The sequence below is a fragment of the Lynx canadensis genome, chromosome B2, assembly GCF_007474595.2.
Source record: "Lynx canadensis isolate LIC74 chromosome B2, mLynCan4.pri.v2, whole genome shotgun sequence".
Classification (NCBI taxonomy): domain Eukaryota; kingdom Metazoa; phylum Chordata; class Mammalia; order Carnivora; family Felidae; genus Lynx; species Lynx canadensis.
Genome location: NC_044307.1, coordinates 20466809 through 20493688, shown reverse-complemented (window position 1 = coordinate 20493688; position 26880 = coordinate 20466809). Strand labels below are relative to the sequence as shown.

Here is a 26880-nt window from a genome sequence, read left to right as displayed (position 1 = left end):
TTTTATATCTGTTTTGCTGTAACATTTAAGGAAAGACCAGACTTTTTTTCTTTTTTTAAAAGAGTTTATTTAGAAAGTATCATAGTGTAAACAAATTGTACCACTTGGATTTTCTCTTAATACAAGACTCATGATGCAAAGCTGAAGCCACTCATGAGGATTGTGCTTCTCTAGAAAGTTGGGGTTTTAAAAGAACATCTGTGAACCATACATAATTAATAAAGATTTCCTTTAAGGCAGAGGTTGGCCGAGATCCTGCTCTGTTGTCTTCTGCTGCAGACAGCAGAAGTGGTCTTGTTTATCAGATTCCCACCACCAGTTACTGTGTGTCCACTGCCCGCACCCCCCGAGCATGGGAAGTGGGGCAAAGAGTGTTGGAGACGGAGGGATTATGAGAGGTAACTCGATGGCAAAGAACATACAGGTACATTATCTTAAGGGAGCCTAGTCTGATGAGTGCTTATTTTCGAGTGTGACAGTTAAGAATGCTTAACACCTAGGATGGCGTGGCTTGTGAGAACGCCGGTGTTGGCAGTGACTTGGCCTGTGTCAGCCCTGACCCAGCCAGCCCCACCTACTTCAGTCTTTGGTCTGGAGGCCAACTTAATCCCGCTCCTCATAAAGCAGAGAGTAGACCTCTTCCAAGGCAAAGTACAGTTAGCCTCTAAAATGACTACTCAGAAGCAGAACGTGAGGCTGCCTCCAGCTCGGGCCCTGTTGCTGAGCAGGAGGGCCACCCTGGTCAGGAGACCCAGGGCTGGGAAAGCTCGCCTAAGTCCTTTTGCCCCCCTGGTGGCAAATACAACCAGAATCTTTCTATGAGTTAACAGAATAGTCAGGACAAGTCTTGTGAAACTTTCCGTGCCACATTTTCTGTGGGAGACGTCAAATCTTAAAGTTCACATGGACTCTTGGCTGCATGAGAACCTAACTAATAAATCTTTCACCTGTGACTAACAGAAGCATACACACACACACACACACACACATTATGGCACCAGCATTGTCTTACTCAGGCACACGTCAGAAGTACCATTGCTTTCATTATGGCTGACCTCTCGCGATGAGAGTAGTATTAACAGAAACAGCAAAGCCAGGGGTGGACGTGAAGGTATCTTCCAGAGGTGTGGGGTTTCTGTGTTTAGATCTGCTCCAAGTTACTGACCAACCACCTTACTAACAAGTCCGTTATGACCTTAGAATCAGCAGAATATCAATACTGCCACCTTTCCAGAACTTGTGGGCAGTCCACAAACGATGCTTTAGATGATACTTTCACCAGAATCACTCAGGAGCCAAAAGTAGTTGAGCAATTTGATTTTTCTCAACTCTATTTTAGTCTCAAAGGAAACCATTTAGATTCATCAAGAGAAAGGTAAAGGGGACGACAGATCGCCACTGAAAATATTGTTTGTGAAGGGATCATGAGTTACGTGTTTACTTAGAGAAACTTAATAAAGAATTTGTAGAGTGTGTTGCCTTAAAAATCACACAAAGAAGATACCACAAGTTTAGTACATTCAGCTCTCTGAAAAACCACCATGTGAAACTCCACACCTGCACAATTCAGCTCCCACACCCTGGGCACGGGTGGCCAGGCGACTTGGGACTGGGTTTTACAGCTCATCCCTTGCCTGGCGCAGGACGAAGTGGTGCAGCGAGTCAAGGTCTCTGCTTCCACTGTGCTCACTGACTTTTTTCCCTCCGCGGAAAAGCAGCAATGTGGGATAGCCTCGTACCTTCAAAAAAAAAAAAAAAAAAAAAAAAAAAAAATATAAAGACCAGTGGTCCAGGTCACATACAAATTGCTTCTGAGATAAACCACCACCACCACCCCCTGCCAAAAAAAAACTCCTAAGGTTGTAACCAGGGAAGTTCATGGTTAAGTTAAAAAATTTTTGTTAATGTGAATTTTTGAGAAAGAGCAAGCGAGCGTGAGCAGGGGGGAGAGAGAGGGAGACACTGAATCCAAAGCAGGCTCCAGGCTCTGAGCTGTCAGCACAGAACCCCCATGGTTAAATTTTTAAAAGGTGCAGACTGTTTAAAAAGTACAAGAAAGCAAAGCCTTGGGGTTATTCACCTTCTAATTCAAAAGCACATTCAGGATTAGTGTCAAAGGAAGGACTTTACCCAGAAGTACAGCTTCTGGAGCTTCCGTGCATATGCCACCACCTGGGCACCCGGTGAACAGACACATTCTGATGCCGCAGGTCCAGGTGGGGCCTGACTGTGCATTTCTGACAAGCCCCCTGCTGATGCCCAGCCACTCTGTGGCCCCCGCGGAGTCACAAGAATATACATCTCCAGCTCTTTTCTAAGGCTTTAAGGCACCAGAAAAAATGGCACCTTCGAGTGATGAGTAAATGACGTCTGTGTTGCACCTATTCTCAATCTAATGAGGGAACTCCAGAGCCCCCAGATGTTTTAAGAAAACCGCACAAAAGCAAAAATGTGAACTACAAACCTTTTGGGCTATCAGATTGTGCTAGCAGCTCAGAAAGAAGGCAACGCTTCAGGACAAAACCAAGTGGAAGCCTGGCTGGCTGGGATAGTCCCTTCGGGAGGAAGTCAGGGGTTTCCCTTACTCAACCACTGTACTTCAGGACACGCTCAGGGCTGAACAATAAGCCACTTAGGGGCTTGAGACGAGGCTGCAAATCAGCTGACTGTTCAGCCAGCAAGTGGCCGTGCCGAGGTGGCACCTCCTTCTTGTTACCGCCCAGACTTCCATGCAGACAGCAAGGCCTCAAGTCCCCCTTGAGAGGTGTGTAACCAGTGGGAGAAGAAAGCCCTTCCTCGGGCAGAGCATCTCTTTTGCTTTTCAAAACGAAAATGAAGCAACAGCCTCAAAAGGACACAAGGAGCGCTTCGCAAAGACGACGAGGGCCCTGTGGTTTGTCCTGGTTGAGGCCACCACACCAGATGACAGCTCCATGTGGGCGTGCTCCCGATACTCAGGGTCCCCGGGAGGGTTTTCTTCTGCATGTACCCACCGAGTACTTGCTGCAAATATTCCGTTCCGCAGTACAGTCCACCTCCGCAATCTTGACCTCTGCCAAACCAGGGAATTCCTTTCTAGAGAGTTCTTCCCAAGTAGGAGCCAGATTCTTACAATGACCACACCTAGGAATAGGACAACGACAGCTTTATTGAAGTCTTGGGTCAAGCTCACTCACCTAAATCCAGCTGCCGAGCCAAGCCTAGTTTCTTCTGTACGAGGCAGTCCGCAATTGCCTAGAAATGTATAAGATATCAGATTCCCCCCTGGGTGCGCTAACATTTCCTCCTCCTCCGTCCCAGACACGGAATTCGAAGTCCATCCAAAGTAGGCTTTTGGAGAACTGAATGGAAACAGGCTGGTCTGAAAGCAAGTTTAGAATCTGAGACCATTTCCAGGATGTGGTAAACTGAGCTAGCTGGATTATGAATGAAGCAAGTGCACCATGAGCAGGAGTTGATGAACAGAAAAGAAAATGGACACCAAAAACTTCTTTTAAAGACATTTCATTTTAGATTTGATTGCTGTGGTCTCAAAATGTCAGAGCAGCCTGAAAGCTTCCCTGAAACGTCATCCATTCGCTGTGAGCAGTGAAGTCCAAGCCAAGTTCTGTGCAAACCCTCCCCCTTCCCCAGCACTTTACCCCTTCACTGAAAGGGGATCTTCTGTCCTCACACTTGGTCTATATGGCTTTAGGTTCAAAAAAATAAAAAAAAAATAGAAAATAATAGATTTAAAGGTGTTATTGACTAGTGTTTCTATTCTTTAAGAACAAAAGTTGTACAACTCCTGTGAGTCGCGTGCTCCCTGACTTCTCTTCTCTGCCCCTGTGGTTTCTCATCAATACCCGGAATGAAAACAAACCGAAGAGCAGAAGTGACACGCTGGACCTTACTTGTTTGTGTTTAGAAACAAAACCTAACACTCTCCTTGAGACCGTGCTTTTCTAAGCGGATTGTTTGTGAAGACAAAGCACTCTTCCCATTTTACAGCTCAGAAAACAGAGATTCAAAGGAAAGAAAGGACATGCAGAGTTACAGCAGTGCAGGTGACTCTTGGCACCTGTCACCTGCCCCACTTCAGGGAGCCTTGGGCACAAAGTTGGTGTCGCCCTCTCTGCTCCGGTCGCTGAGGACCATGCAGCAGGAAGGTTCGGGTAATTGGGTAACATATAGGACGGCTGCCCAGGAGCCCCATGGGATTTCTCTACGACGTCTCAGACACTAAGGAGCAAAGCTACATCGTGATATGGATGTTCAATCTATCTGGACAAGGGCAGATATCACAAAGCTTAACTTTTATATGGCCATCCTAATTCTCTATTGTCACATTGTCATGTTTTCTCCAAAGCAGACTGAATTTTAAAATAAACTGGCCTCATTCTCTATAAATAACTTCATGAGTACCACCAAACCGAACTTCAACATACCTGAATATAGGTGCAAACAATAACCTTTCCTCATTTCCTAGAACCTAACCTATGTATAAATGTAGCAACATCTAGGCCCAACATCGAGTCTAGAGTGGTGCCTAATGAGCAGAGAACTCTGATGGGGCTCAAGTGCACTGAGACAAGGCAGTTTCTCATCAAACGGCCACTTACCATGGAGCATAAAACTTGATGAAGGTTATTCCTTCTGCGATCGTGTCATCGAAGTTATTTTCCGTGAGTGCCAACAGGGTGCCCTGCAGGGGAGGGAAAGGCCACAGTTCCAAGGCATCACTTAGAGCAGGGATTACAGAAATACAAATCAATAATCTTTTAACAGTGCTGTCATACATGCTCCAAGGTCACACGGAGATACCTGTACAACGTGCATTTCACAAGCTACACAAGAAGGGACAATGATTCACCACAGGTAGGTCCCCAAGGTCCTGAGCCCAGGACATGCCTCGAGGAGGTGGCAGGACGCAGTCCTCCCCGGCCACTGGGGGGGAAGAGGGGCTCAGGTGTGGCTGCTGTCATCCAGGGCTCCATGGTGTGGACCAGTTGGCTCTGTGCGGCCTGTGCCACAGTGTGCACCTCTCCGGCCCAGAGCCTCCGACGCCGACTGGAGAGTCCCAGACACCGACTCACTGGCTCACCTGATGTGCGTGCACCTGCTGTCTTTTCGAAGTGACCCTACCACTCTCCTAGCACGTGGATGTGCACAAGTTCCCTTCTCTGTGTACTGCCTTCAGAGTCGACAGTGGCAAGACCACAGGCAAGGATACATGTTTTACGTATCCTAGGCTTCTTAAATTCAAAGTAAACGTGCAAACTGTTCATCTAAGCTCTGGCTGGAGAATGTAGGGGGAAGGTGCCATGAGACAGCCTGCTCTAAAGCAATTTGGTCTTGACAATTCTTTGCAGAATTATGTTCCTGGGTTTCTCCAGAAATGGATCTGTGATTCTCTCACGAGAGCAAGAATATGATGATTTATCATGTGGCTAAATGTACCAGGGCTGCTCCGCTTGAGTCTGGCATCGAGTAACGTGTGTCAGTGACTCGGAGGCGAAGCCCGCCAAGGGGCCCATTGTAGAACACTACCATCTTTCTTTATGTCCAGAAACATGACGCCATGCTCACTGAAAGACCTACTTACTGCTGGAAAACTGTGTTATAAATAGAAACTGTTCTGTGTTTGATGAAAACATCCACAGTGTATAATTACATTCAATTTGGGATGGTGACCTTTAGAACCACCGTGACACAGTCCCCTCCAACGTATGTGGTCGCAGCTACTGCAGAATCATTCGTTTACTTCTTAAACCAAAGCTCCGACTTTGAACTAACACCTAGGTAAGTCCCCAACCTAAGAGTCCAACTAAGGCATGGGCTGTAGGGGGCAAGGAGGCCCATTCCTGTCCCCACTCCACGAGGAGGGAGTGGATGACTGTCTTTTTCCAATTCCAAACAACTAGGGCTCAGGGAGCGATGGTCCCAGCAAGTCAGGATCTGCTATGTAAATGCTGAGGGTTCAAGAATTACTGGGGGGGGCTGGGAGGAGGGTGGTCACACACATCTGCACACTCACTGCTCTGGCCTCGCAGGACGAGGGCATGCTGCCCCTTCCCCTGCCCACTGTATCCTGGTGTCCCAGCTAAGGGCTTGGTGTAAATTGATGTAGCAACTTAAGTATTCTGCTTGGAAATCTGTTGACAAATAGGCCTTAGGGTTCTTAGCTAGGAAACCAAGCTCTGTTTTCCTGGAAAACATTCCCTGACTCCCTTTGAAAAATCTCGCCTAAGGCTACCCTTCTAGTGCACATATCCTTCCTGTTTCAGTTCCCGAGTCCTACTTAACTGTCCACCGGACATCTCCGCCTGAATGTCCACCACAGCCCTGAAAATCGGCAACTTGAAAACTGACCTGATCGCCTCCCTTCCCCCCGCTCCTCAGTCCTTCTCTCACGCTTGGTGCCCTTGACCACCAGGTATGCCACAACTCCGGTCATCCCCTCACCCCACCTGCCCGACTGTATTCAGGAGGGTGAGGCTCCTTACGCTTGCTGTCTCCTGGTCTCCACCCTCTGTCACAGCCTTAGTTTCGGGGTCTCATCATCATTTTGGCCTAATACACTGACTTCCCCTCCCTTTCATACTTTCCATCTCTTTTTGCCAGTCATCTAAAATTCAAATCTGCTCAAAACCCTCTGCTGGATCCCTATAAATATACGATGAAGCTCAAAATCCTTGGCTGGCCGACAAAGTCCTCTATGATCCAGCTCCTACCTCCCCTCTCTGGCATCCTGCACCGCACCCCCTGTCCTTTTCACCCCCTTCCCTCCAGCTGACGGCTGGCCCTGCCCCAAATATGCCCAGCCGATTACACTAATGCGCTTCTGCTCACGCTCTTCCTCAGACAAGCCTTTTCTCTCCACATCCACCACGTCTCTGCAGCAATTACCAATCTGCCTTTCAGCTCTTGAAGTGACATTTCCTGCCTGCCTGCCCCAATCATGACTGGGCCTGCACACTCCTGGGTCACACACCTGGGACACCTGCTTCTCCAAGTTCTCATCTGTCTCCCCTCTAGACCAGGTACCCTTCACAGGTAGGGAAAGAGTCTTATTATTTGCCTTTGTTTCCTGGTGGCCTGGGACAGTGTCTGAAATGTAACGGGCTCGATAAATGCAGAGCAAGTGGATCTGAAACCTTCCACTGGGTGAATGAAGACAACAGCACAGTAAGTCAGAGACTGCCTGCCTAAGCAAACTAAATGTCCTCGGGCAATGTGCCTTTCAGTTCCAACGTGTACATCTTTCCTGCTGCAGACCTTTCAGGGGCCTTTACCACGGGGTGAAAGTCAAATTACTATAGCAGGTGGTGGAAATGGACAGAAACGGGGGCCTAACAGCAGCCAAACTTTCATGTAGCAAATGCCCTCAAGTACAGGGATTACTGACTCAAAAAGGGACGACTTTTCCAGAGCTTTTGACGCCAAATACTCCTAGGATTTGTCTCACGTTTATTTCAGAGAAGCTCCTAGGTTTACCCCTCACAAGCATGTTAAAAGTGGCTGAAGGAAATGTCTCACGTTGAAAAGTCAGCCTCAGCCAACCATCTGAACTACTCTCTGCTGACCCCCAACTGCCGTTCTGTGCAAAGCATTTGAGGAGAGCGGCCTCTGTGGGCAGGAGGTGGTGGGCCACCCCCGGCGCTCCTGATCGCAGCGGACACCCACCTTGGCTGCGGGCTCAGTGGCTGGCACTGGGGCCTCTGACGGCTCGACAGCCTCCGGGGCCCCCGGCTCCGTGCTCTGCAGCTGTGATTCCACATACTCTCTCAGGGACTCCAAATCCCGCTTGCCTTTGTACTGGTCAATCTGTCCAAGGTAAGGGCCACACAAAAATGCTGTCAGGTTAGTACACTTAAGTGTTCTGAATCGCTCAAACCTCGTCCCGACCCCACTCACCCCCATGAGACCTCCACTGATGCCGTCACCCTGGCGGTGGGGACTGGGCAGCATTCGCACGCTCATATTCACACGAGAGTGCACGTTACAAACCAAACACCTCAGCTTTGGGGAGAGAACCTGACAGCACCTGCCTCCTGCAGAGCCCAGAGTCACGACTGGGGCCGACTCTGGTGTGCTGAGAAGCTGACCATCGGCCAGGGATAGACAGGAGAGTGGGAGTGAGTGCCAGTGACTGGGAGCCAGTGTTGACTCCACTCAACGGTTGTGGCCAGAGCACAGCTACAGCCGGCGGTACGCCCGAGCTATTCTAGTGCTAACCTCAGCCAATGGGAATGCTTCAAAATAGCAGGACAACTGACCGTTTTTGTCAACTACCCAAATCTTACTAATTGAGGCCAAGATGTTTTTGTTGATTATGTATGCCTTGAAACCAGTGCCCAAGGCACCTGGGTGGCTTAGCTGGTTAAGTGTCCAACTCTCAGTTGTAGCTCAGGTCGTGATCTCACGGTTTGTGAGATCAAGTCCCGAATCAGGCTCTATGCCGACAGTGCAAAGCCTGCTTGGGATTATCTCTCTCCCTCCCTCCCTCTGTCCCTCCTCCACTCGTGCTCGTGCTCTCTCAGATGAAATGAAACTTAAAAAAAAAAAACTCCTTCTGCCCCTCCCCTGCTCACACACACATGCATACTCATGCACTCTTCTCAAAAAAAAAAAAAAAAAAAAAAAAAAAAAAAATTAAAAAAAAAAAAACAGTGCCCAAACAATTCATACTGGCAACAGCCCACTGTGGTTAAGAGAAGCACTTGGTCTCGATACCAGGACCTGAAGACGTACGTACCTTTTGACCATCTCGGAACCACAGAAGAGTGGGATAGCCACGAACCTGGTTTCCTGAACAGAGTTCATAGTGCTGTGTACAGTCGACCTAAAAATAAAGTAAGACCAGATTCTCAGTTCCTTTCTTCATGAGCCTCCCTGCTAAATGGATCACTGGGCACTCAGTACTTTACATACTTCATCTGTAGCATCTCTGCCAGCAAGTGGCAGTTTGGGGAGAGACTTCCTAAAACCTACCCCAAAATACACCTGAGCTAAGGGAGCAGAGGGATGGGATTTGTTTGAGAGACATGACTTATTTATCTCACTTAAAAATGACAATTTTTAGGAAGCAACATTTTACCTGGAGCATGTTAGCAAATGGAGAAGGGGAGCCTAGCCTGACATCTGGGGAGGGGAGGCCTGGCCGTCGCTGAGAGAGGCCCACACCAACACCAGCTGCGATATTTATTCTCATGTTCACACTTAAGGAGTTTTGAAACAGGAGTATTCAGTATAAAATAAAGATAACTCAAAAGATATCAAATTAAGGTGATTATATGTTCTTAATTCCATAAGCTCAACTATTACAGCTCTTTAAATTTGTTTCACTTAAATCTTACCAAGATTCTGCATGTTCAACATTTTCATGAAACCGTTTATCCTAAGTCACTTCTCTTTGATTTTCTACTGATGTTAAAATCAGCTATGTGGGATACTAAGTTGTTGTTTTTCAGGATATCAACAAAGTAGGATAAAAATATTACATTCACACCTAAGACTGAAGTCGGCAGTTAAAGTATTAAACTGAAGCACAGGAAGCCCCAGCCTGAAGTCTGGGTGGGGGGCATTCAGAGTCCAGTCTAAGCCAGCCGCACACATGTCCGGAGACGGAGGCCACAGCCCGCATGGGCAGACTGTGTCGGCTCACACCTGGTTCTACTAGCAATCTCTACAGACATGATCTGAAAATAATCGCCCATGAGAATTCATAAAATAGTTTAAAGTAAGGATACAAGGAATGGGGAGGATAGAACACAAGAAAATTATGACTACTTCCACGATATGTTCAATAAATATAAAATTATAAGAACACATATAACTAGAATACATAATTGAAAGTGTTTAACAACGGGGCACCTGGGCGGCTCAGTCAGTTAAGTATCCGACTTCGGCTCAGGTCATGATCTCACCGTTCGTGAGTTTGAGCCCCGCGTCGGGTTCTGTGCTGACAGCTGAGAGCCTGAAGCCTGTGTCTCCCTCTCTCTCTGCCCCTCTCCTGATCTCTCTCTCTCTCTCTCTCTCTCTCTCAAAAACATACGAACATTAAAAAAATAAAAGTGTTTAATAGGCAACAGTGAAAATCCATTGAACGACAACTATTACAACTTACCAGGCATCTGCTTCATGCCAAACATCGTACTGAGCATCTGACTTCCATACTCTCCCTGCACCACCTCCCCCTGCCCCAGTTAGGTCTTATTGTGGTTTTGCAAAGGGGACACTGAGGTGTGGAGAAGCTGTCAAAAAGGCTGGCCAGCCAGGTCTGCCTGGACCCTAAGCTTGTGCTTTTGGCCATCTCCCTGTCCCGGGCAGATCATCTCATGAGCTGCAGTTCTGGAAACGCAGCATTCCTTCTGTATACAAGTCAGGCCTTTGGCAAAGTAAAACATGAGATCTTTATAAAAGGAAACCCATGCCTGGACGTCTGGTGGATGCCAAAGGCTGGGTGAGATGAAAAGTGCTTGATGGCCCGGGAGCTGCTCTGGAGATTTCCAGAAAATCCACTTATACAGAAGTTGTTAGACACCACTTCTGGCTTCTCTCTGCAAAGTGGGGAAAGCTGGAAAGACTCCCAGGCAGCAGTGAAAGCTGGGGCTCACCGGAGGGGGACCTTCTGTACGCCTCTGTGAGCACAGGGCTGAGGCTCCTCTAGGGGACAGCTCTTGGGTGAGGTCAAATGTGGATGGCCTCCAAGTCCGGCCAGTGAACATTCGTGAAGGCTGTGCCCCGTATCTTTGCAGAAAGGGCTCTGGGGCTGCCAATTCAGAATTGGCCATTGCTTCAAAATAAACAAAGGAGCCAAAGCCATAATTTATCTTTAGGCTGTGGAAAAGCCAGCACATTTGAAACCAGGCTGCCATCTGTGAAGGTGAAATGAATTATCAAGTGGCACACTAAATGGAATTAATAAATCAAGTTTGCGACTTTGCACACAGAATGAATAATGGGCCACTCTGCTAATTAATCCAGCCAAAGGCGGTCTATTTCCAGTTTAATAAGGGCTTTCACTTACCTTGCCAATCTTGACAGTTTCAGAATGTTCAAGGCCTAGAGCCAGCTGCTCCCAGGTTGGAGCCAGAGCTTTGCAGTGACCACACCACGGAGCGAAGAACTTGATAAAGTGGTCGCCTTCAGTGGAGAGCCAAGACAGAGGAGGGAGAAGGAGTGACTTAATACCTTACTCAAGATCGAATGCAAGGATCTGATCTTTGTCCTCTCGCAAAACTAACTGCAGTATGAACCCTTTAACTGGTAAAAAAGAGACTCCATCAAGTAAGTGTATATCCATGAACTCATAGCAATCCTCAAAACAAAATCTAATTTGTCATCTTTGGAGGACAACAGGGAACCAACACATTATTTGAAGAACTGGCAACAAACGGAAAGAATCAGGCAATTATCCCACCTTTCTTACACAAACTGCACCACTGGATAAGCATGTGATAAATGAGGGCAAGTTTCTCTCCCTAAAACAATGAAGAAAGGATGTTTTAATGAGACTATCGGCATTTGGCAACCCTGATAAGTTAACGGATCTAGGGAAACATGTTCAACCATGCCATGGGGACACAGCTGTCAGAGTTGAGACTGGGGAATTCTACAGGTCCAATAACCTATGTGCTCAGCAAAAGGATACAAGGAAGAAAAACATGTTGGGGGAACGTGTAGATTGAGACGCAAGAGAGACGTAGGTAAAATAAAGAACAAATTAAACTATAATGTAAGGAAGGCACATCTGGATAGTGAATGATGAAGAAAAGCAAGGAAAGTGCCTCCTTGAGGGCAGGAAGACTGGGACTTGGAAAGGGCACGGGGTGACTGGCAGTGCCATTTCTTGAACTGGACGGTGGTTATAGGCTGACCACTCTATGACAACTCACTAAGCCCTACGTTTGAGGGCTTTCTGTGTCTGTGTTTTGTTTGACAATAAAACAGAAGGTTTTAAAAACAGTATCAGTGCCTTGGCTAGGAGAAAAAAACCCAAATCCATACAACATCGTCATTTGGATACTGAAGATTTTTTCTAGGCTGTTCTGCCTTGACCAGCCTAGGGCCTGAAAGATGTCAGGCTGAGACCAGACCACAATCAGGTTGTGAGTATGTCATCAAAATGTGACGTAGGCTCACAGAAGGACACTGCCACACCAAACGCTCATGGCAGTGCTTTGTCACCCACAGCAATGACACCTTGAGGGAAATGGTGAAACACTTGATTCAAAAAACTAGCAAGTGATCCATGAGGTTGAAGCCATGCCTCTCTAAACAGATAATGACACTAACTTGTGCTGTGAGGTGGAGACAGGATGTCCAGGAAGGAACCTACCAGAGTATCAGTGGCAGCTTTAAGGCCAAGAGGTGACTGTCATTTTCTGAGGACAGATCCTCATGTGAGCAGCACAAGGTGGCATCTCCACAATGCTGCCCTTCAGGCACGATTTGCTTAGAGAGAGTCCTAGCTGGGCTTATGGGAACTAAAGTGAATCCCCTACTGGGGAAAACACCCTGAAATTGTACTGTCACCGCCACCCCCTCCCCCCCAGAGCCCTGGTACAAATAACAGCCTTGAACACAAAGGGAAAACAAAGGAAGGCATCACAGTAAGTTATTTTAGACCTTAAGTTGGGGGGGGGGGGGTTCAACCCCCCAGCGGGCATGAAGTTACAGGGCCAGACATAATGTTAAGCCCTTTTCACAATGTTTCCAGCCCAGTCTTACAGGAGGACTTCTCTCCATGGCAGCATTTGAGAATGGAGAGCAACAAGGAAGCTGAATTTGCTTTCAAGTCATTCAGTGCTGAGCCAATTGTTCTGAAACATGTGAATAAAGGACTTATGTGTTATTTACGTTAGAAACCATATATAGATCATTTTACTATTTAGGAGAGCGTTTTCAAAAAAAATGAGATGTGGTACAAAAAACCGTTTTAAGTGTCAAGAACACCTACTCTGATTCACACGTTAAAATGGTCCCATTAAATTCTAGTTTGAACACATAAGAGAAACTTCTGTTTCTGCCTCTGGTCAATAAGCATATGATTCACATTAATATAAATAAATACTTTCTTATCCAAGGATGTGCTAACTAGTATACAAATTAAGCGTGCCCATTCATGTTTTGTGAGCTTTCCAAAACTTACATCTTTAACTAGCATGAAAACTGGCATTTCTGTAAGCAGAGAGACAAAAGGAGAAATGATTTCTAAGAGGAAGTGCACTGTACAAGGACGTTAACGGGTCCTGAAGAGACCACTGCTAAGTGCACAGATGGTAACCACGAGCCCTCAAGTGGCAGGAAGAAAGAGCCCGGCAAATCAAGGAGTGACGGATGGTCAGTGGTTCTAAGAGTGTGCGTCCCACTGTGAGCACCCATGAGCTTCAACCACCATACCTTGTGCGACGTGCAGCTCAAAGTTGCTTGCTGAGAGCTCATACAGTCCCTGCTTGCGCTCAGGAGCTCTGGGCGGTTCGACTTCTGGCTCTGGTGTCTAACAGAAACAAAACAACAGTCACTGGGTTTGTATGTGAAGACATAGAGAAACCAACTGAGGAGGTGACCTGTGTCTGTCTGGAACCTTCTGCAGATCTCCTCCTTCATCTGGCTACATCAAACCCTTGGGGCATGCTGCTGTGTTAAGGGAGGCCGAGGCAGGAACCAACTCTGTCAGATCGTCTGGACACTTCAGCAGGAGGCCCCTCACCAGCCACACCTCCAGGAAGTGCTCCAGAATCAGCACTGAAGGCAGCCAGGGATGCCTGTCCCCACCCCAACTTGCTCTTCGCTGTCCCCAGACGAACAGAGCAGACAAACTGAAGGAGAGGCCCACCCCAAACAAGCACACTGCCCTGTTCTTTGCAGCGTGACCTCAGATTCCACATGGAATTCAAAATGAAATCCCTGACGGACTGGCTCTAAAGGAAGTAGTACCTGAAAATACAAAGATAGCAAGATAGACACAGTGGAGAGCGAGAGACCATCAGAGAACAGGAGGGCCTGGCCATCCTCTGTTCACACAAATGGTAACAAACTGTGAAGGACTGATAAAGGGACAGAAGAGATGGTGACTGTTTCTCACAAGAGTGAGAAAACCATGGAGCAGACCTGAGTTGTGCTTCTTAATTCACTCAACGAAGCTTGGGACAGAAACACGTAATGCAGGAGCGAGAAGTGGCTTTTTAAAGGATGCTTCTGCCAGTCCCTGAGCAGGTACCAACTGTGTACAACTAGGCAGTTAGCACAGGACACAAGTCTAAAGTTCTCAATTTCTGAGGCTGGATCAGAAAAATCACCATTTTGCTATAGACACGTGGATGTAGATTACTCAATTTTTATCTGGCAGTTCACACGTTTCTATGAGAAAGAATAGCCAAGTTATTAAAAGCTTCAAAAAGTGCTGACAGCTCAAAGCTGTGCAGAGTTGTAATCGTAAAGCACCGTGAAGCTTTCTTTGCTGCTGCGGGCCTGTCAAAACTTTCCAAGTGCTAAGTACCCACACGAAAAGATGCCCGACAGAATGGTGGCTAAGCAAACAGTGAGTTCCAATAATGCAAAACACTGTATGTCGCCTTTTATAGGATGTTCAATGCTCATTTATGAAACTTGGGGGGAGGGGGCACTGTCACTATCTGCCCTGTGGCAGATACCAGAGCAGTCCCGGCAGTCATGGCAAAAACACAGTATACCACAGAAATGGGTACAGTCTTGCCCTGCTGGTGACTGTGAGTTTACAGATTCTTAAGAAAGCAATCTGGCAATGTTCATCAAGAACCATAAAAGTAGTCTTGCTTTTTCTTTCTCTTTTTTTTTTTTTGGCCTGGCAATTTTATGTCTGGGAATATATTCTAAAAACATCACTCAAAAGTAGAAAAAAATGTCTTTCACAAAAATAAACATGCTCCTTAAGCATTTCTGATGATAGAAAAAATACACACAACCTAAATATCCATTGACAGAGAAGAGGTGAATTATGGCAAATCCACATAATATAAAATATGACCAATGTTGAGATGATATAACTATACAAAAATATCACTAGTAAAGTGAACTGTGTTTATGTGATTATGACTATTTAAGAAAAAAAAATACAGAAGCAAATAGGAAAATATAAAACTTGAAGTAGAAACTTAAGATATAGCATCAGGGTTTCTTTGAGTTTCTTTAATATTGCCATAACACTAAGGGGAAAACTCTAAATTTATCCTCTTTAAATATAAAAATGCATACGTTAAGTTACTTAGGTATAAACACAGATGGAGAACTTTTTAAAAAGTTTTCATGTACAATAAAAGGCAAATTCTAATTGAAAAAAATTTTTGGTTTGCAATATAAGGTTTGACTATTTGAACTTTCTGACAGGAAGGCACATTGTCACTGTTTTCCAGCAATGACCTGAGATCCCTACTGCTCTGACACTAGGATATGGCAGCAGGTGGACCCCAAGCAGCAATGGCCCTTCATCTGGAGACACTGTGCCCCCAGCAGGGGCGGGGCCTCCCTGTCCCTCCCAGCCTGCCCTGAGGCTGCCGCTCCTCAAAACGGGAGCTTGAAGCACCCGAGAAGTCATTCTGCCATCCTGTTAAGGGCTACTGGTTCCTTGAAAAAACGTCCTCACAGTAGACTGGATTTTTGGTGGAATAATGGAAAACAAGTATTGTAAGTGGGTTTTTTTTTTTTTTTTGAGACCGTTACTCCCTCTTTAAAATCGGCTTCCTCCACTCAGAGCACTTTTCACAGAGGAAACAATTTTAAGTTTAAATCGACATGAAAGTTCCACCTGCTCATGTAACTCTCTTGCCATGACAAAGATGCAAATTCACTCCCTGAGAGGTCTGTGGCTTCCCCTAGTGCCTAAAATTAGAGAAGTCCCTGCCGGACACTTATTCAGCGCGAACACCAATGCTCCTCACCACGCAGTTACAGACTTTGTAAAACGTGAGGTAAAGCAACACCTGAGAAGCAGGTGGGTTTTGGATAAGCAGCGACATCTACAGAGAATGCGGGGGACAGCCGAAGGACCACACAGGCACCCCGGGAAACGGCACCGGGAGCAGTGGATTCCCCCCCCCCCAGAGACCGCTGGAGCTGCGCATGGGCACCGACAACCCTCGGATCCGCGAAAGCCCACCTGACACAACAAAGCAGCCTTAGTGGACTGCGGGATTACAACTGCCTCCAGAGACTCCAGGGGCTCTATTTCACCAGAGACACGTGGCACCGGACACCTCGTCTTTCCAGACCTGCCCTGCCAGGGCCCACACACTGGCCAATCCGCTCCGCCTCCGCGGGCCTTCTGCGCCAATCAGAACGTGCTACGCATTCTGAGTGCTTCCAGGTCAAAACCAAGGCTCCCAACATCCATTGGAGAGGGGGAGGGTTATAAACGCTTAGTATAACTCTACACAGACCTACATCTTTGAAAAATATCTCAGAAATCATACGGTTCCCACCATTTCCTGATATTACCCTTAGCGCAGGGAGGGCCATTAAGACACCGACAGTATTACGAGTATTTATTACATTAGGTTATTGGCGAGGCCAGTGAGCACCTTTGGGGACTGAGAGTGCAGAGGGCAAGGAGGGAGTCACCCTGCTGTACCGCTCGCGGTCGCAGGAGAGGGCCGAAGCCGGCCTGGAATGGACCCCAAGTCAACCCTGTGATGCTAAGAAATTAGTGTAACTGTATTACGTGCAAGACTGGCCCAGAGGTTTATGTCAGGAAGTGGGAAGCGTGCACCTGTGAGATGCTACTGGAATATTCACAAATGACACTCTGCCAGGGCTGACTCTGCAGCCAAACAAGAGCTAGGAAGGCAGGTATAACACAAGTTGGGCAAAATGGGGGTAACTGTGGAAGGTGGGGGCAGGCACACGGGGCCATCTGCATTACACAGCTCCTCGCTCATGCACCGAAGATAAGACTCTTCCTACTTCTGTTCATGTTTGAATATTTCCATAATAAAAAGCTTTTCAAAAGTTCATCTGTTTCCACCAAGATACTCAGAGCAGTGAAATAGAGACGGAAAGTAGAAGGACTGGCTACCAGGGGCTGAGGAGAAAGGCTGGGGAGTTGGTTTAACGGGGACATGGTTTCAGTTCTACAAGGTGCAAAGAGTTCTGGGGACGCGTGGTGGGGATGGCTGCTCAACAGGGTGCATGGACTTAGCACCACTGAATTTGTGTACTCAAAGTGGCTAAGATGGTAAAGTTTATGTGTATTTTACCAAAATCAACAAAAATTGAGAAGGGAAAAAAAGTTCATTTTTACTTACAGCATCAATTAGTTCTAAAAGAGTAAAAAGTTCCTTTGAAACGGTAGCTTTACTTTTTTTTTTTTTTGCCTGAAGTGGCCTCTTTATTACCCCGAAACTATAGGAAGAAAGAGCAGGCGGGAGGCAGGGAAGCCTCATGTGCACTCACCGCAGGCTCCTCATTCAGCGTCTGCAGCATCCAGTTTTCCAGTGTTTGGAAATCCCGAGGACCCTGGTACTTCACAGCTTCTTGGCCAGGCTTGAAAAACTTCAAGCTGAAAGGGTGACAGAGGACAGGACAGAGCAGACTGTTAAATCCTTCAGAGTGCTCCGAGTAGACAGCGCTGTCCCATCGGGGGGCAAGCTTGTGCAGGGAGGCAATCAGTGGACCGCAGCCAGGCACAGACCTGCTGCCCTCTGATACAACATGAAAAAGAAAGGAAAAGAATGTCCTAGAAGATAACATATCCATTTAATCCCACACTTAAAAAAGTTTCTTAACTTATTCAAGAAAAATAAGACTGAGTGGAACACATCAAGTCTAAGATGTTGTGAGTGAAAACCCAAGCCACCAACGTTCGGTTGACAGAACTTCCAAGCTTCTCTCCTGCTAGGGATTTGTCATCCTTCCTAGGCTTTAGTAGTTTTTATGTGCTGCGTTTAAAAAAAAAATTAAAGCTGTAGTAGAAATAGCACTGTTTTGCAATAAATGTATTTCCACGCTACCTTGTCAGCTCTTCAACTCTTAACAAAGCACGAATATCCAGGTTCTGTGAGATTTACATTGCCGGCTATAAGAATAGCCTTGACACTGGCTGATATGGTCTATCCACCTCCCCACTGAGGAGTCTTTTCTTTTTCTACATATATTAGCCTCTGAAGGTATCTGCAGATAGAATATGTAGCACTTGCTTTAGTCGGTGAGCAAAAGACATTGTCAGAGACTGAAATTACACTTCCAGATCCTGTATCATTCCACTGGTAGGGGACAAATACGCTCTAGATAAAACTTAATAGAGGGTGTCCAGGATGGAGGAGTGGGGGCAGGGAATATGGCTACTGACAGAAGAAAAGAAACACAGACGAGCACTTTTTGGTGAGCTGTTCATCCAAACATCCTTATCACTTCTATGGCACATCTGTGGACTTTGGCAATAGGAGCCCGACGTGCAGGAGCAGAGTGTCAGAAGTCAAGATATGCAGATATCAGAACTGTGGTTTGAAGAGCTAACTCCCCAAAGGCCTTAGAAGGAAGTTTCGTAGCAGTACAAGAAAACCAGCACATTAGCCGGAATCAGCACTTTAATCACAACAGGCTTACAGGCCTTACCCGCTCTAAGATCCTGTGATGGACTCAGGGTGACATCCCTAATGTGCCTCCAATAAAGAACATGTGCCCCGCTTCCTCAGTAGCTTTTACTTTTACGACTGTAACAAAAAGCTAAACTCACCATTTTGGCCAGTACATCCGTTACTTCGTGAACTTTAACACTTTAAGCAACCCCAATGATCTCACAATCACGAATGCCCACACCCACCCCTGGGACCTCAGGAAGCTCTAGAAACGTGTTATGCCCACAGAGCTAGAAGATGCTTAATGTACTCCTCCACCCCCGACTCTCTCTTCCAGAAGGCACCTCCCCCACCACAGCTCTTCAGAGTGGAAAAGGAGGTGGATCCTCAAACTACTAGGAAGGAACAGGCACTACCAAACCCATTCCTCATTTCTTTGCTAACATTAAAATGCAGTAAAACCTAACCTGTGACTTTTTCTGATTTGGTGTGCACTGAGCAAAACAAAAATAAACAATTTTTTTTTAAATTTCTTCTTACTGGATTAGAAATCTTCTTATCCTGCCCAAGTCTGGGTTCTTCCTTAGGTTCACAGAGCCTAGGGGATAAAATCAGAGCTTCCTTTACAGACCTTTCAGTCTGTCCAGGGCATCTGGGATAGGGAGTGGGCCCCGGGGTACAAGCCTAAAGGACAGCCCCAAACTTTCCTGCTATTCCCAAACCTCCACAGGGGCATCTGCTTTTCCTGGTGATCTGTTTCTCTTTCAAGGAGACTGTAGGGGGAAAAAAATCTCCATTTATGGGTCACTCTGGAAATCTGTGATCAAAATCCTAGCACAACTGAGGAGACAGTGATACTGGCTGATTTGTGTCCCCCAAAGCAGATCTGTTGAAGTCCAAGCCTCCTGTCCCTCAGGATGTGACCTTGTTCGGAAATAGGATCTATATACAGGCAAGCAAGTTCAAATGAGGTTATGAAGATGGGCCCTACCTAATCCAACATGGCTGGGATCCTTTTTAAAGGGTGAAATTTGGACCCAAAGAGAGACATGCACAAAGGCTGAAGGCCGTGTAAGGGCAGAGGACTGGGGTGCTGCAGACACAAGCACAGAACCCCAAAGACTACAGCAGCCACCAGACACTAGGGAGAGGCAGAGATGGGTTCCCCTCCGAGTTTCAGAGAGATCATGGCCCTACCAATGCCTCAATGTTGGGCTTCTGGCCTCCTGAACTATGAGACAATAAATTTCTGGTCTCTTTGGCCACGTGGTTTGTGGTGCTTTGCTTCAGCAGCCCTAGCAAACCTCCTTCAGCCCTGCTCTGGCTCACGGTTTCCCAGATAATAAAGATTCCTTACTGGCTCAACAGCATGACCTCAAAACATTTTTCTAAGCACAGTGAGCCATCCCTAGGAACATGGGAACCCAAACTCCCTCCCTGTGCAATCCTTTATTTCAGTTGAAGGTACCAGGGTTAGAATGACATAAAAGCGAATGCACTGACCCACGGTGCACGCTCAGGCATTTTCACTCATGTATCTCTATGAGATGAGTACTGTTTCAGAGGAAGTAAAAGCTCACGCAGGTCAATGCATGAATGCTCTCATGTGACTCGTTTTAATGCAGCACACCCTGCCTCCTGCATTCTATGGAAAAAAAACAACAACCTGTTCTCGGGCACTTGTGTGTAGGGCTCTGAGGGTTACATAAGTTCCTTGCCAAACAATGTTCAGTATAATGTGGACTCATTCTGGTTCTTTTTTTTTTTTTTTTTAATTTTTTTTTTTCAACGTTTATTTATTTTTGGGACAGAGAGAGACAGAGCATGAACGGGGGAGGGGCAGAGAGAGAGGGAGACACAGAATCGGAAACAGGCTCCAGGCTCCGAGCCATCAGCCCAGAGCCTGACGCGGGGCTCGAACTCACGGACCGCGAGATCGTGACCTGGCTGAAGTCGGACGCTTAACCGACTGTGCCACCCAGGCGCCCCTCTAGTTCTTTTTAACAACACAAAACCAGTGCATGGTTTTCTTGGACAGACCACATCTTCTAAACCAGGACACACAATCCAATGCGGCTCGTTTAAAATCTGTGAATAACATCTATGGAGTAACTGACGTCGTAGCCAGAGAGCTCCTATGACCAGGTTTTGGTGGAACCCTCTACTGCCTCCTCTGGCGCCCCCTAACACTTACCCTTCTCAGCCTATCACCAGTCCTGTCTCACTTCCTGGTGGTGTGGTTGGTGGTGTACATGGCCACACACAGCCAGTTATTTAACAGTAGACACCTCAGCCAATCATCTCTGTTGCCCTTGCATCTTGAAAGTAACAGGTTCCAAACAGGTAAACATCTACCTCCTCCGTGCGTCCCACTACTCACTGACAGCTTCTTTGCGATGCCCTCATCTAAGCTACATTTACTTTAAAGGCAATGCTATGAAGCACAGGACAATGGTACCTATCGTAGGCACACATCGTAGTTGATCTGATTTGAATCATGGCACTTGGATTAGCAGCAGTCACCAAAGAGCAAGAATTCTAGTGTCCTTTATGAAAATGCCAAATTTCTAAACGTAAGGGAAAACTTTAACATTTATTGAGTATGCTGAGGTCAGTATTTACAAACACGTAATTTCATACAACAATGAGGGTGGTGGGGGTGTGGGGGTGTGGGGGGCAGTAAGATATCAACATCCTACTTTAGACTCAGAGGTTAAACAGCGTGGCCAGGACTGCATGATAAGTAAACAGTAGAGCCGGGATTCAGACCTGGCTTCTAGGTTCCAACCCAGAGTTCCTTCCACTTTTCCATGCCGCCCCTCGGGTTTGAAGACAGGCCCAGGTTTTATAAGAATTTACTTCATTCATCAATTTGAATAAATATTTGGGGAATCGCAGTGGCCAGCCCCTCCCCCATCTTTTTGGACACAGCTTCTTCCCTTTTTTGGAGCAGAGCTCTTCACTTTAACGCCTGCCATGTGGTCTGAGGGCACTGCTGCCTTCCTACAGTACCTGCCTCTCTGGCCACAAGGACTGTCTGGGGCGGACACTCCACCCCAGCTGGGCCCATCAGTAGTGAGCCCGAGCCCACCGTGGCAACAGAGAGATGCAGAGCTGGAAAGTTAAGTCACATTAAGGAGGTAAAGGTAAAAACTGGCCCCTAAGCCCTTGGAGGGGAGCCTCAGAGCCTCTTCCACAGCCTTCTAAGTCATCCCTCTATTGCTTGTTAAGCCAGTTTCAATTTCTACTTCTTAAAACCAAAAAAACCTGTTTTAACTGTCAAGGGAGTAAGTAGCACCGCTGGTCAGAACTGCCATATTCCAGTTTGTCACTTTTCTTTCCAACAGAAACAGCCCTTGTGCTAGTCACATGGGAAAATTACTCCAGGAAGGATGCTTAAGTATAGCAGAGTGACCAAAAACTCAAAGTAAAATTGATGACAAAGTATGCTCGTTGCATAAAGGTACTTGTGAACATCAAACCTGACAGGACCCCATGGAGACCGCCATTTCTGTCTCACAAACACATTCCCTTATAGACAGGAAACCCGACACTGATTAATGAAAGGCTCTTTCCAAATACAGCACAAAAAGACATCTAATATAGACAAGACAGTGTTAAGTATAACCTCTCCCTGACACCAGGGACTGCCTGCTTACATTTATCATCTCCTCACTCTTCAGAACTACATAAAAATTTACCAGAAGTTTAACTTGAATGTTCTTTAGCCGAGTGCAGCTGGCAAAAGGCTCTGGAAAACCTGGACCCATACGGGAAACACGGGCCCCTCCCACTTACGTGGGGTATCCTCGGACCCCCTGGGCGGAGCACACATCTGACTCGGCTGTGCAGTCTACTTTAGCCACGTAGACCTTGGTGTCCTCCATGCTGTTGTACTTGTCTCCCAGGTCATTCCAAGTGGGCTGCAGCCGCTGGCAGTGTCCACACCTGGAACAAGGGGAGGGGAGCAAGCACACTGAATATCGGGTCAGGGGGTGCCGGGCCACCTCTTCACCCATTTCATACGGCAGTGGACCTTTCTGATCCTTTCTTTATACTACAGCAGGGAAGGATGCCTCACAATTACCACAGAACCTCACTCCTCGGCCTCCAGCCCCCTAAAGAGTTCCCGCATTGTTCTCAGCAGGAAACCGAAACATAGCAAGGTGTTGTGACAGATCCTCCTTGAACTGGCCCCTGTTGACCTCCAATCTGACCTCTGTACACCTGCTGCCCTCCTTTGCTTGCAGTTTAACCTGGAGCCAAACTGAACTACTTGCGGTTTTCCGAAGGGGGATAGACTGGCTTGCACAGGGGCATTGGTACACACCCTCTCTGACGCCTCCACCCTAAGCCCACATGGCAAATTCCTATTTGCCCTTCAGTTTGGTTTGGGTATCGCTTCCTCCAGCAAGTCGGCTCTGACTACCCAGGCTGTCTGATGCCATTCTCTTCTCTTCTTCTTCTGGAAAGTTCCCTTGCTCTCCTTCTACTGCAGCAGCTTCACACTGCCTGTCATAATCGCCCCTATTTTATTTAGTCAGGACTCTCTACTAAATAACTAAGTATCTGCCAACGCGAGGCAACCTCAAAATTCACTCAATTCTGCATTTTCCCCAATGAGAAACTTTAGAAAAGTTTGAGGCTACCCCAACTTCTCGGTTTGATGCAACCAAATGTATACTTCTGATATTCGCTGTACGAATTTGAGAGTACATTTTTAAATCCCTTATCATTTAAAATAATACATTAACTTAGAATTATTGCTTCTTGCTACTCTTCCCGTTTCTTGACAGCATCAGCGTTTTGTCCATCACTAAATCTACTTTTTCAGTCCTAGAACTGACCACCTTTTTTAATTATCAGCTCTCTGTAGTGCCATATTTGAATACTGTATGAGTCAGCATGGAAACTTTATCTCAAGCTTCAGGTGCAGTCACAGTAGCATTATGGCACGTAGGAGTTTTTGTTGTGTTTTTTGTTTTTTTCACCTGGTGTATATTCATGGTATTTACAAAGAAACTGGCTGCCGTATTGCTTTTCAAAGTGATCTTTAAGATGCTTACTTACAGGGGTGTGTGGTTGGCTCAGTCAGTTAAGCACCCACTTGATTTTTGGCTCTGGTCATGATCTCACAGTTTCATGAGTTCAAGCCCGAGGTCACTGAAGGTGCAGAACCTGCTTGGGATTCTCCCTCTCTCTCTCTTCCCCCCGCCCGCCCAAATAAATAAATAGATAAACGTAAAAAAAAAATAAATGCCTGTTTATAAAGAATACCCAACACTCAAAATGGTCACAATGTCCTCAAAGTAATTTTTCAACAAAATCAGTGTTACATTTCTTTGCTTCTTTTCTTGACAGATGACCTCCGTCATAAGCACTGAAAGGCAGCACCAAAAAAGTCTGCCTCAAGCTAATGTGTCTTCCCTAAGCAGCACTTTCCTGGCCAGCTAAGAGAATCCTTGCTTTATAAGAAACTCAACTACAAAATGATTCCCTCTTTTCTGGAAGATAATTGTGAAGGAAAATCAGAATGATACCTAAGTTGTATTAAGTTATATAAGTTATACAGCTCAAGTGCTGTGAAGACAAGCACTGTTCCTTTTACAACTTTATTTCCAGTAACCAGCACATGCTTAATGGGTACTAAATGTCTGGCAATGTCTTAGTGATGGATCATCCACAGGTGCCATGTAGTGGGCACTTCTGGTTTGGGACCGTTGTGGCTACAGTATGAACCTTTGGGACAGTAGCTGAATTCAAAATCTTGCATCTGTGGCCACGTAATAGAGCAAAGCCACCTGGCCCTCCTAATCTGACAGTCACCAGATTCAAGGTGATGCACATCGGCCATACAGAAGCCGTGTCCTGATGTTAGCACAAAATCTACAGCCGGATAACCTTACATCTGCCAGGTTCAGAGTGCAGGTATACAGAGCAATATTCTCATTATATGCTGCCGCTGCCCCCAAGTTACATGTGGGCTTCCAACATTCCAGAGACTAAACCTGGAAAGAGATGGGGGGAATAGTGTAGGCCACAGCCTGTTCTATCTGAGCCCCGATGTGCCCTTAAGGTCTAACTTTTAAATGCCTTCATAGAAACCCAACATCTTTATCTAAGTATTTTGTAGTGGATAATTAAGAAGCAAACAAAAACTTTAAAGAGCTATGTTCCTAGGAACATCCACCTAAAAGTCTGTAAGTCATGGGTCCCCTGGGTGGCTCAGTCAGTTAAGCTTCCGACTTCGGCTCAGGTCATGATCTCGTGGCTTGCGAGTTCAGCCCTGTGTCAGGCTCTGGTACTGAGGGCTCAGAGCCTGGAGCCTGTTTAGGATTGTGTGTCTCCCTCTCTCTCTGCCCCTCCCCCACAAATGTGTGCGCTCTCTCGCTCGCCTTCAAAACTAAACATTAAAAAAAAATCTAAATCTGTAAGTCACATACACTGAAAAAGGAGTTTACTTAATACGAAGTGCCCAGTTGCCAGTCTTCTCACTCAGTCTAGGACTCGCTGGTATTACTGAGACTCCAAAATTAAAACCCCTTCGGCACTGCGCAGACTTCCTATGTCTACATGTCAGCTTTTCTTTAAAAAATAAAGAAAAAAAAATCCATGGACTTATTCCACTGAAATAGGCTCCAATTAAGTAATGTATTTAATTGGAATAGATACTCTGAGAATACTCCTTCACAGAGGAACTATTAATAATGAACGATTATTTTATGCTACAAAGTATTTTCTAGACCACTGGTAGGTCTAAAACTTCAAGTCGGGGCTGGTTCTTGGGAAGTTGAAACACAATGTACCCCACGGGTACACTGCTAATAAATGCCATCTCTCACTCAGACTTGCCCCCCAAAGTTGACTTAACTCCAAATGAACTGAAATACAGTTAACAGCCTGAGTATGGAAAGAAAGAGAAAAAAAGTTTCCTCCAACTTCCGCCCGCACAGTTCCTGAGCAGGACGTTTTTCATGGGCATCTTCTCTCTGTTCCTTCCTACATCGCTTCCCCCCATCTCAGTGAGTCTCTCTCCCGCTCTGGGGAAGGATGCCAAGTGCTGCAACAAGCCTGCAAACTGCCTTGTGCCCTAACACTGGTTTTGTGCTCTGCCCCATGAGAACTTCCCTCCACCGGGGCATCCAGGCGCTGGAAGGAAAGCACTACCTGTGCTTCTGTGAACATCAGGAAGTCCTTCTGCAGGACAATTCGCAGGGAAGGGGGTCTCTGGGGTTGGCACGGAGGCCCATACGGACGCCTCCACCGGAGAACCGAGGCAGGAGCTCCGTTCAGCTCACACTTTCCAGAAGACCAGGCCCCAAGACAGAGGTGGGGAGGAGGTGCCGGGGGTCAGCCTTGAATGGAGGGGCCAGTGCGCTGCAGTCGCCTAGAGCACACATAGCTCCCCCATCGACTCGGAGCCACGACGGGGTCTCCAGCGTTCTCACTACTCTCGGCTTCCCGGGGTAGCACAGGAACCCCTTCTCTCCCCGGACCACCCTTTCCCAGCTCCTGAACACACAAAAGTGGGAAATCACACCTTTGCGAGTTGCTATTTTTCAACTAAACCCCTGTGCAGGGGGATCTGCCCTGCAGCGAGCGCACGGAATCCGACCTCCGAGCGTTCACCGCCGGACTCCACTGGCCGGCGGCCGCCGCACGTGGCCCACGGGTCCCAGCCGCACCCGCAGGCCGCCGCCTCTGGCCGGCGCAGGAAGTTTGGGGAGGGGGCTGGTGAACCGGCGGGGTAGCCCCACAGGGCGACGAGGCCACCCGCCCCTCCCCCCGGTCCGGGGACTCGGGGGCGGGGAGGGGGGGGAGGGTGTGCTGGGAGCGGGGACGGGACGGCTTTTTCCCGGCTGCCCCCTCGGGGTCCGCCCCCTCCTGCACCGCCCCGGCCGCCCTGCGCCACGTCAGCCGCGAGCGCCCACGCCCCCGGCCCGAGCCCGCGCCGCCCCCGCCGCCCCGGCGCTGCGCGACCCCCCACCCCACCCCGGCCCGCCGCGGCGCCCCCGGCCCGACCGCCCCCCGCGCGCAGGGTGCGGGGCCCCGTGGAGCGCGGCGCGGCCAGTTACCAGGGCGCGAAGAACATGACGAAGTGCGCGGCGCTCTGGATCCCGTGCGTGAACATGTCGGCCGTGTACAGGTGCTTGGCGTGCGGGTCCTGCCCGTCCTCGCCGTCGGCCGGTGGGGGCCCGTCCGCCGCCGCCGCCGCCGCCCCCGGCTCCTGGGCCCAGGCGCCCCCGCGCCCGCCGCCATGGCCCAGCAGCAGCAGCAGCGGCAGCGCGGCCAGGGCCAGCGGCCGGGGCAGCGGCGGGAGGAGGCGTCCGGGGCGCGCGGGCAT

The 26880-nt window shown here is 47.6% G+C and overlaps 1 protein-coding gene across 1 annotated transcript; it reads right to left on the bottom strand.

Moving 5' to 3' along the window:
- Positions 1 to 50: 50 nt before the first annotated feature.
- TXNDC5 (thioredoxin domain containing 5) lies at positions 51 to 26880 on the bottom strand. Its single transcript, XM_030314881.1, has 10 exons — positions 26612 to 26880; positions 22335 to 22484; positions 17413 to 17518; positions 13387 to 13483; positions 11012 to 11127; positions 8738 to 8824; positions 7666 to 7806; positions 4602 to 4684; positions 2994 to 3123; positions 51 to 1739 (listed from the first exon to the last, which is right to left on the bottom strand). Exons 1-10 carry the CDS (start codon positions 26878 to 26880, stop codon positions 1617 to 1619), a joined length of 1302 nt encoding a protein of 433 aa, XP_030170741.1. The 3' UTR covers positions 51 to 1616.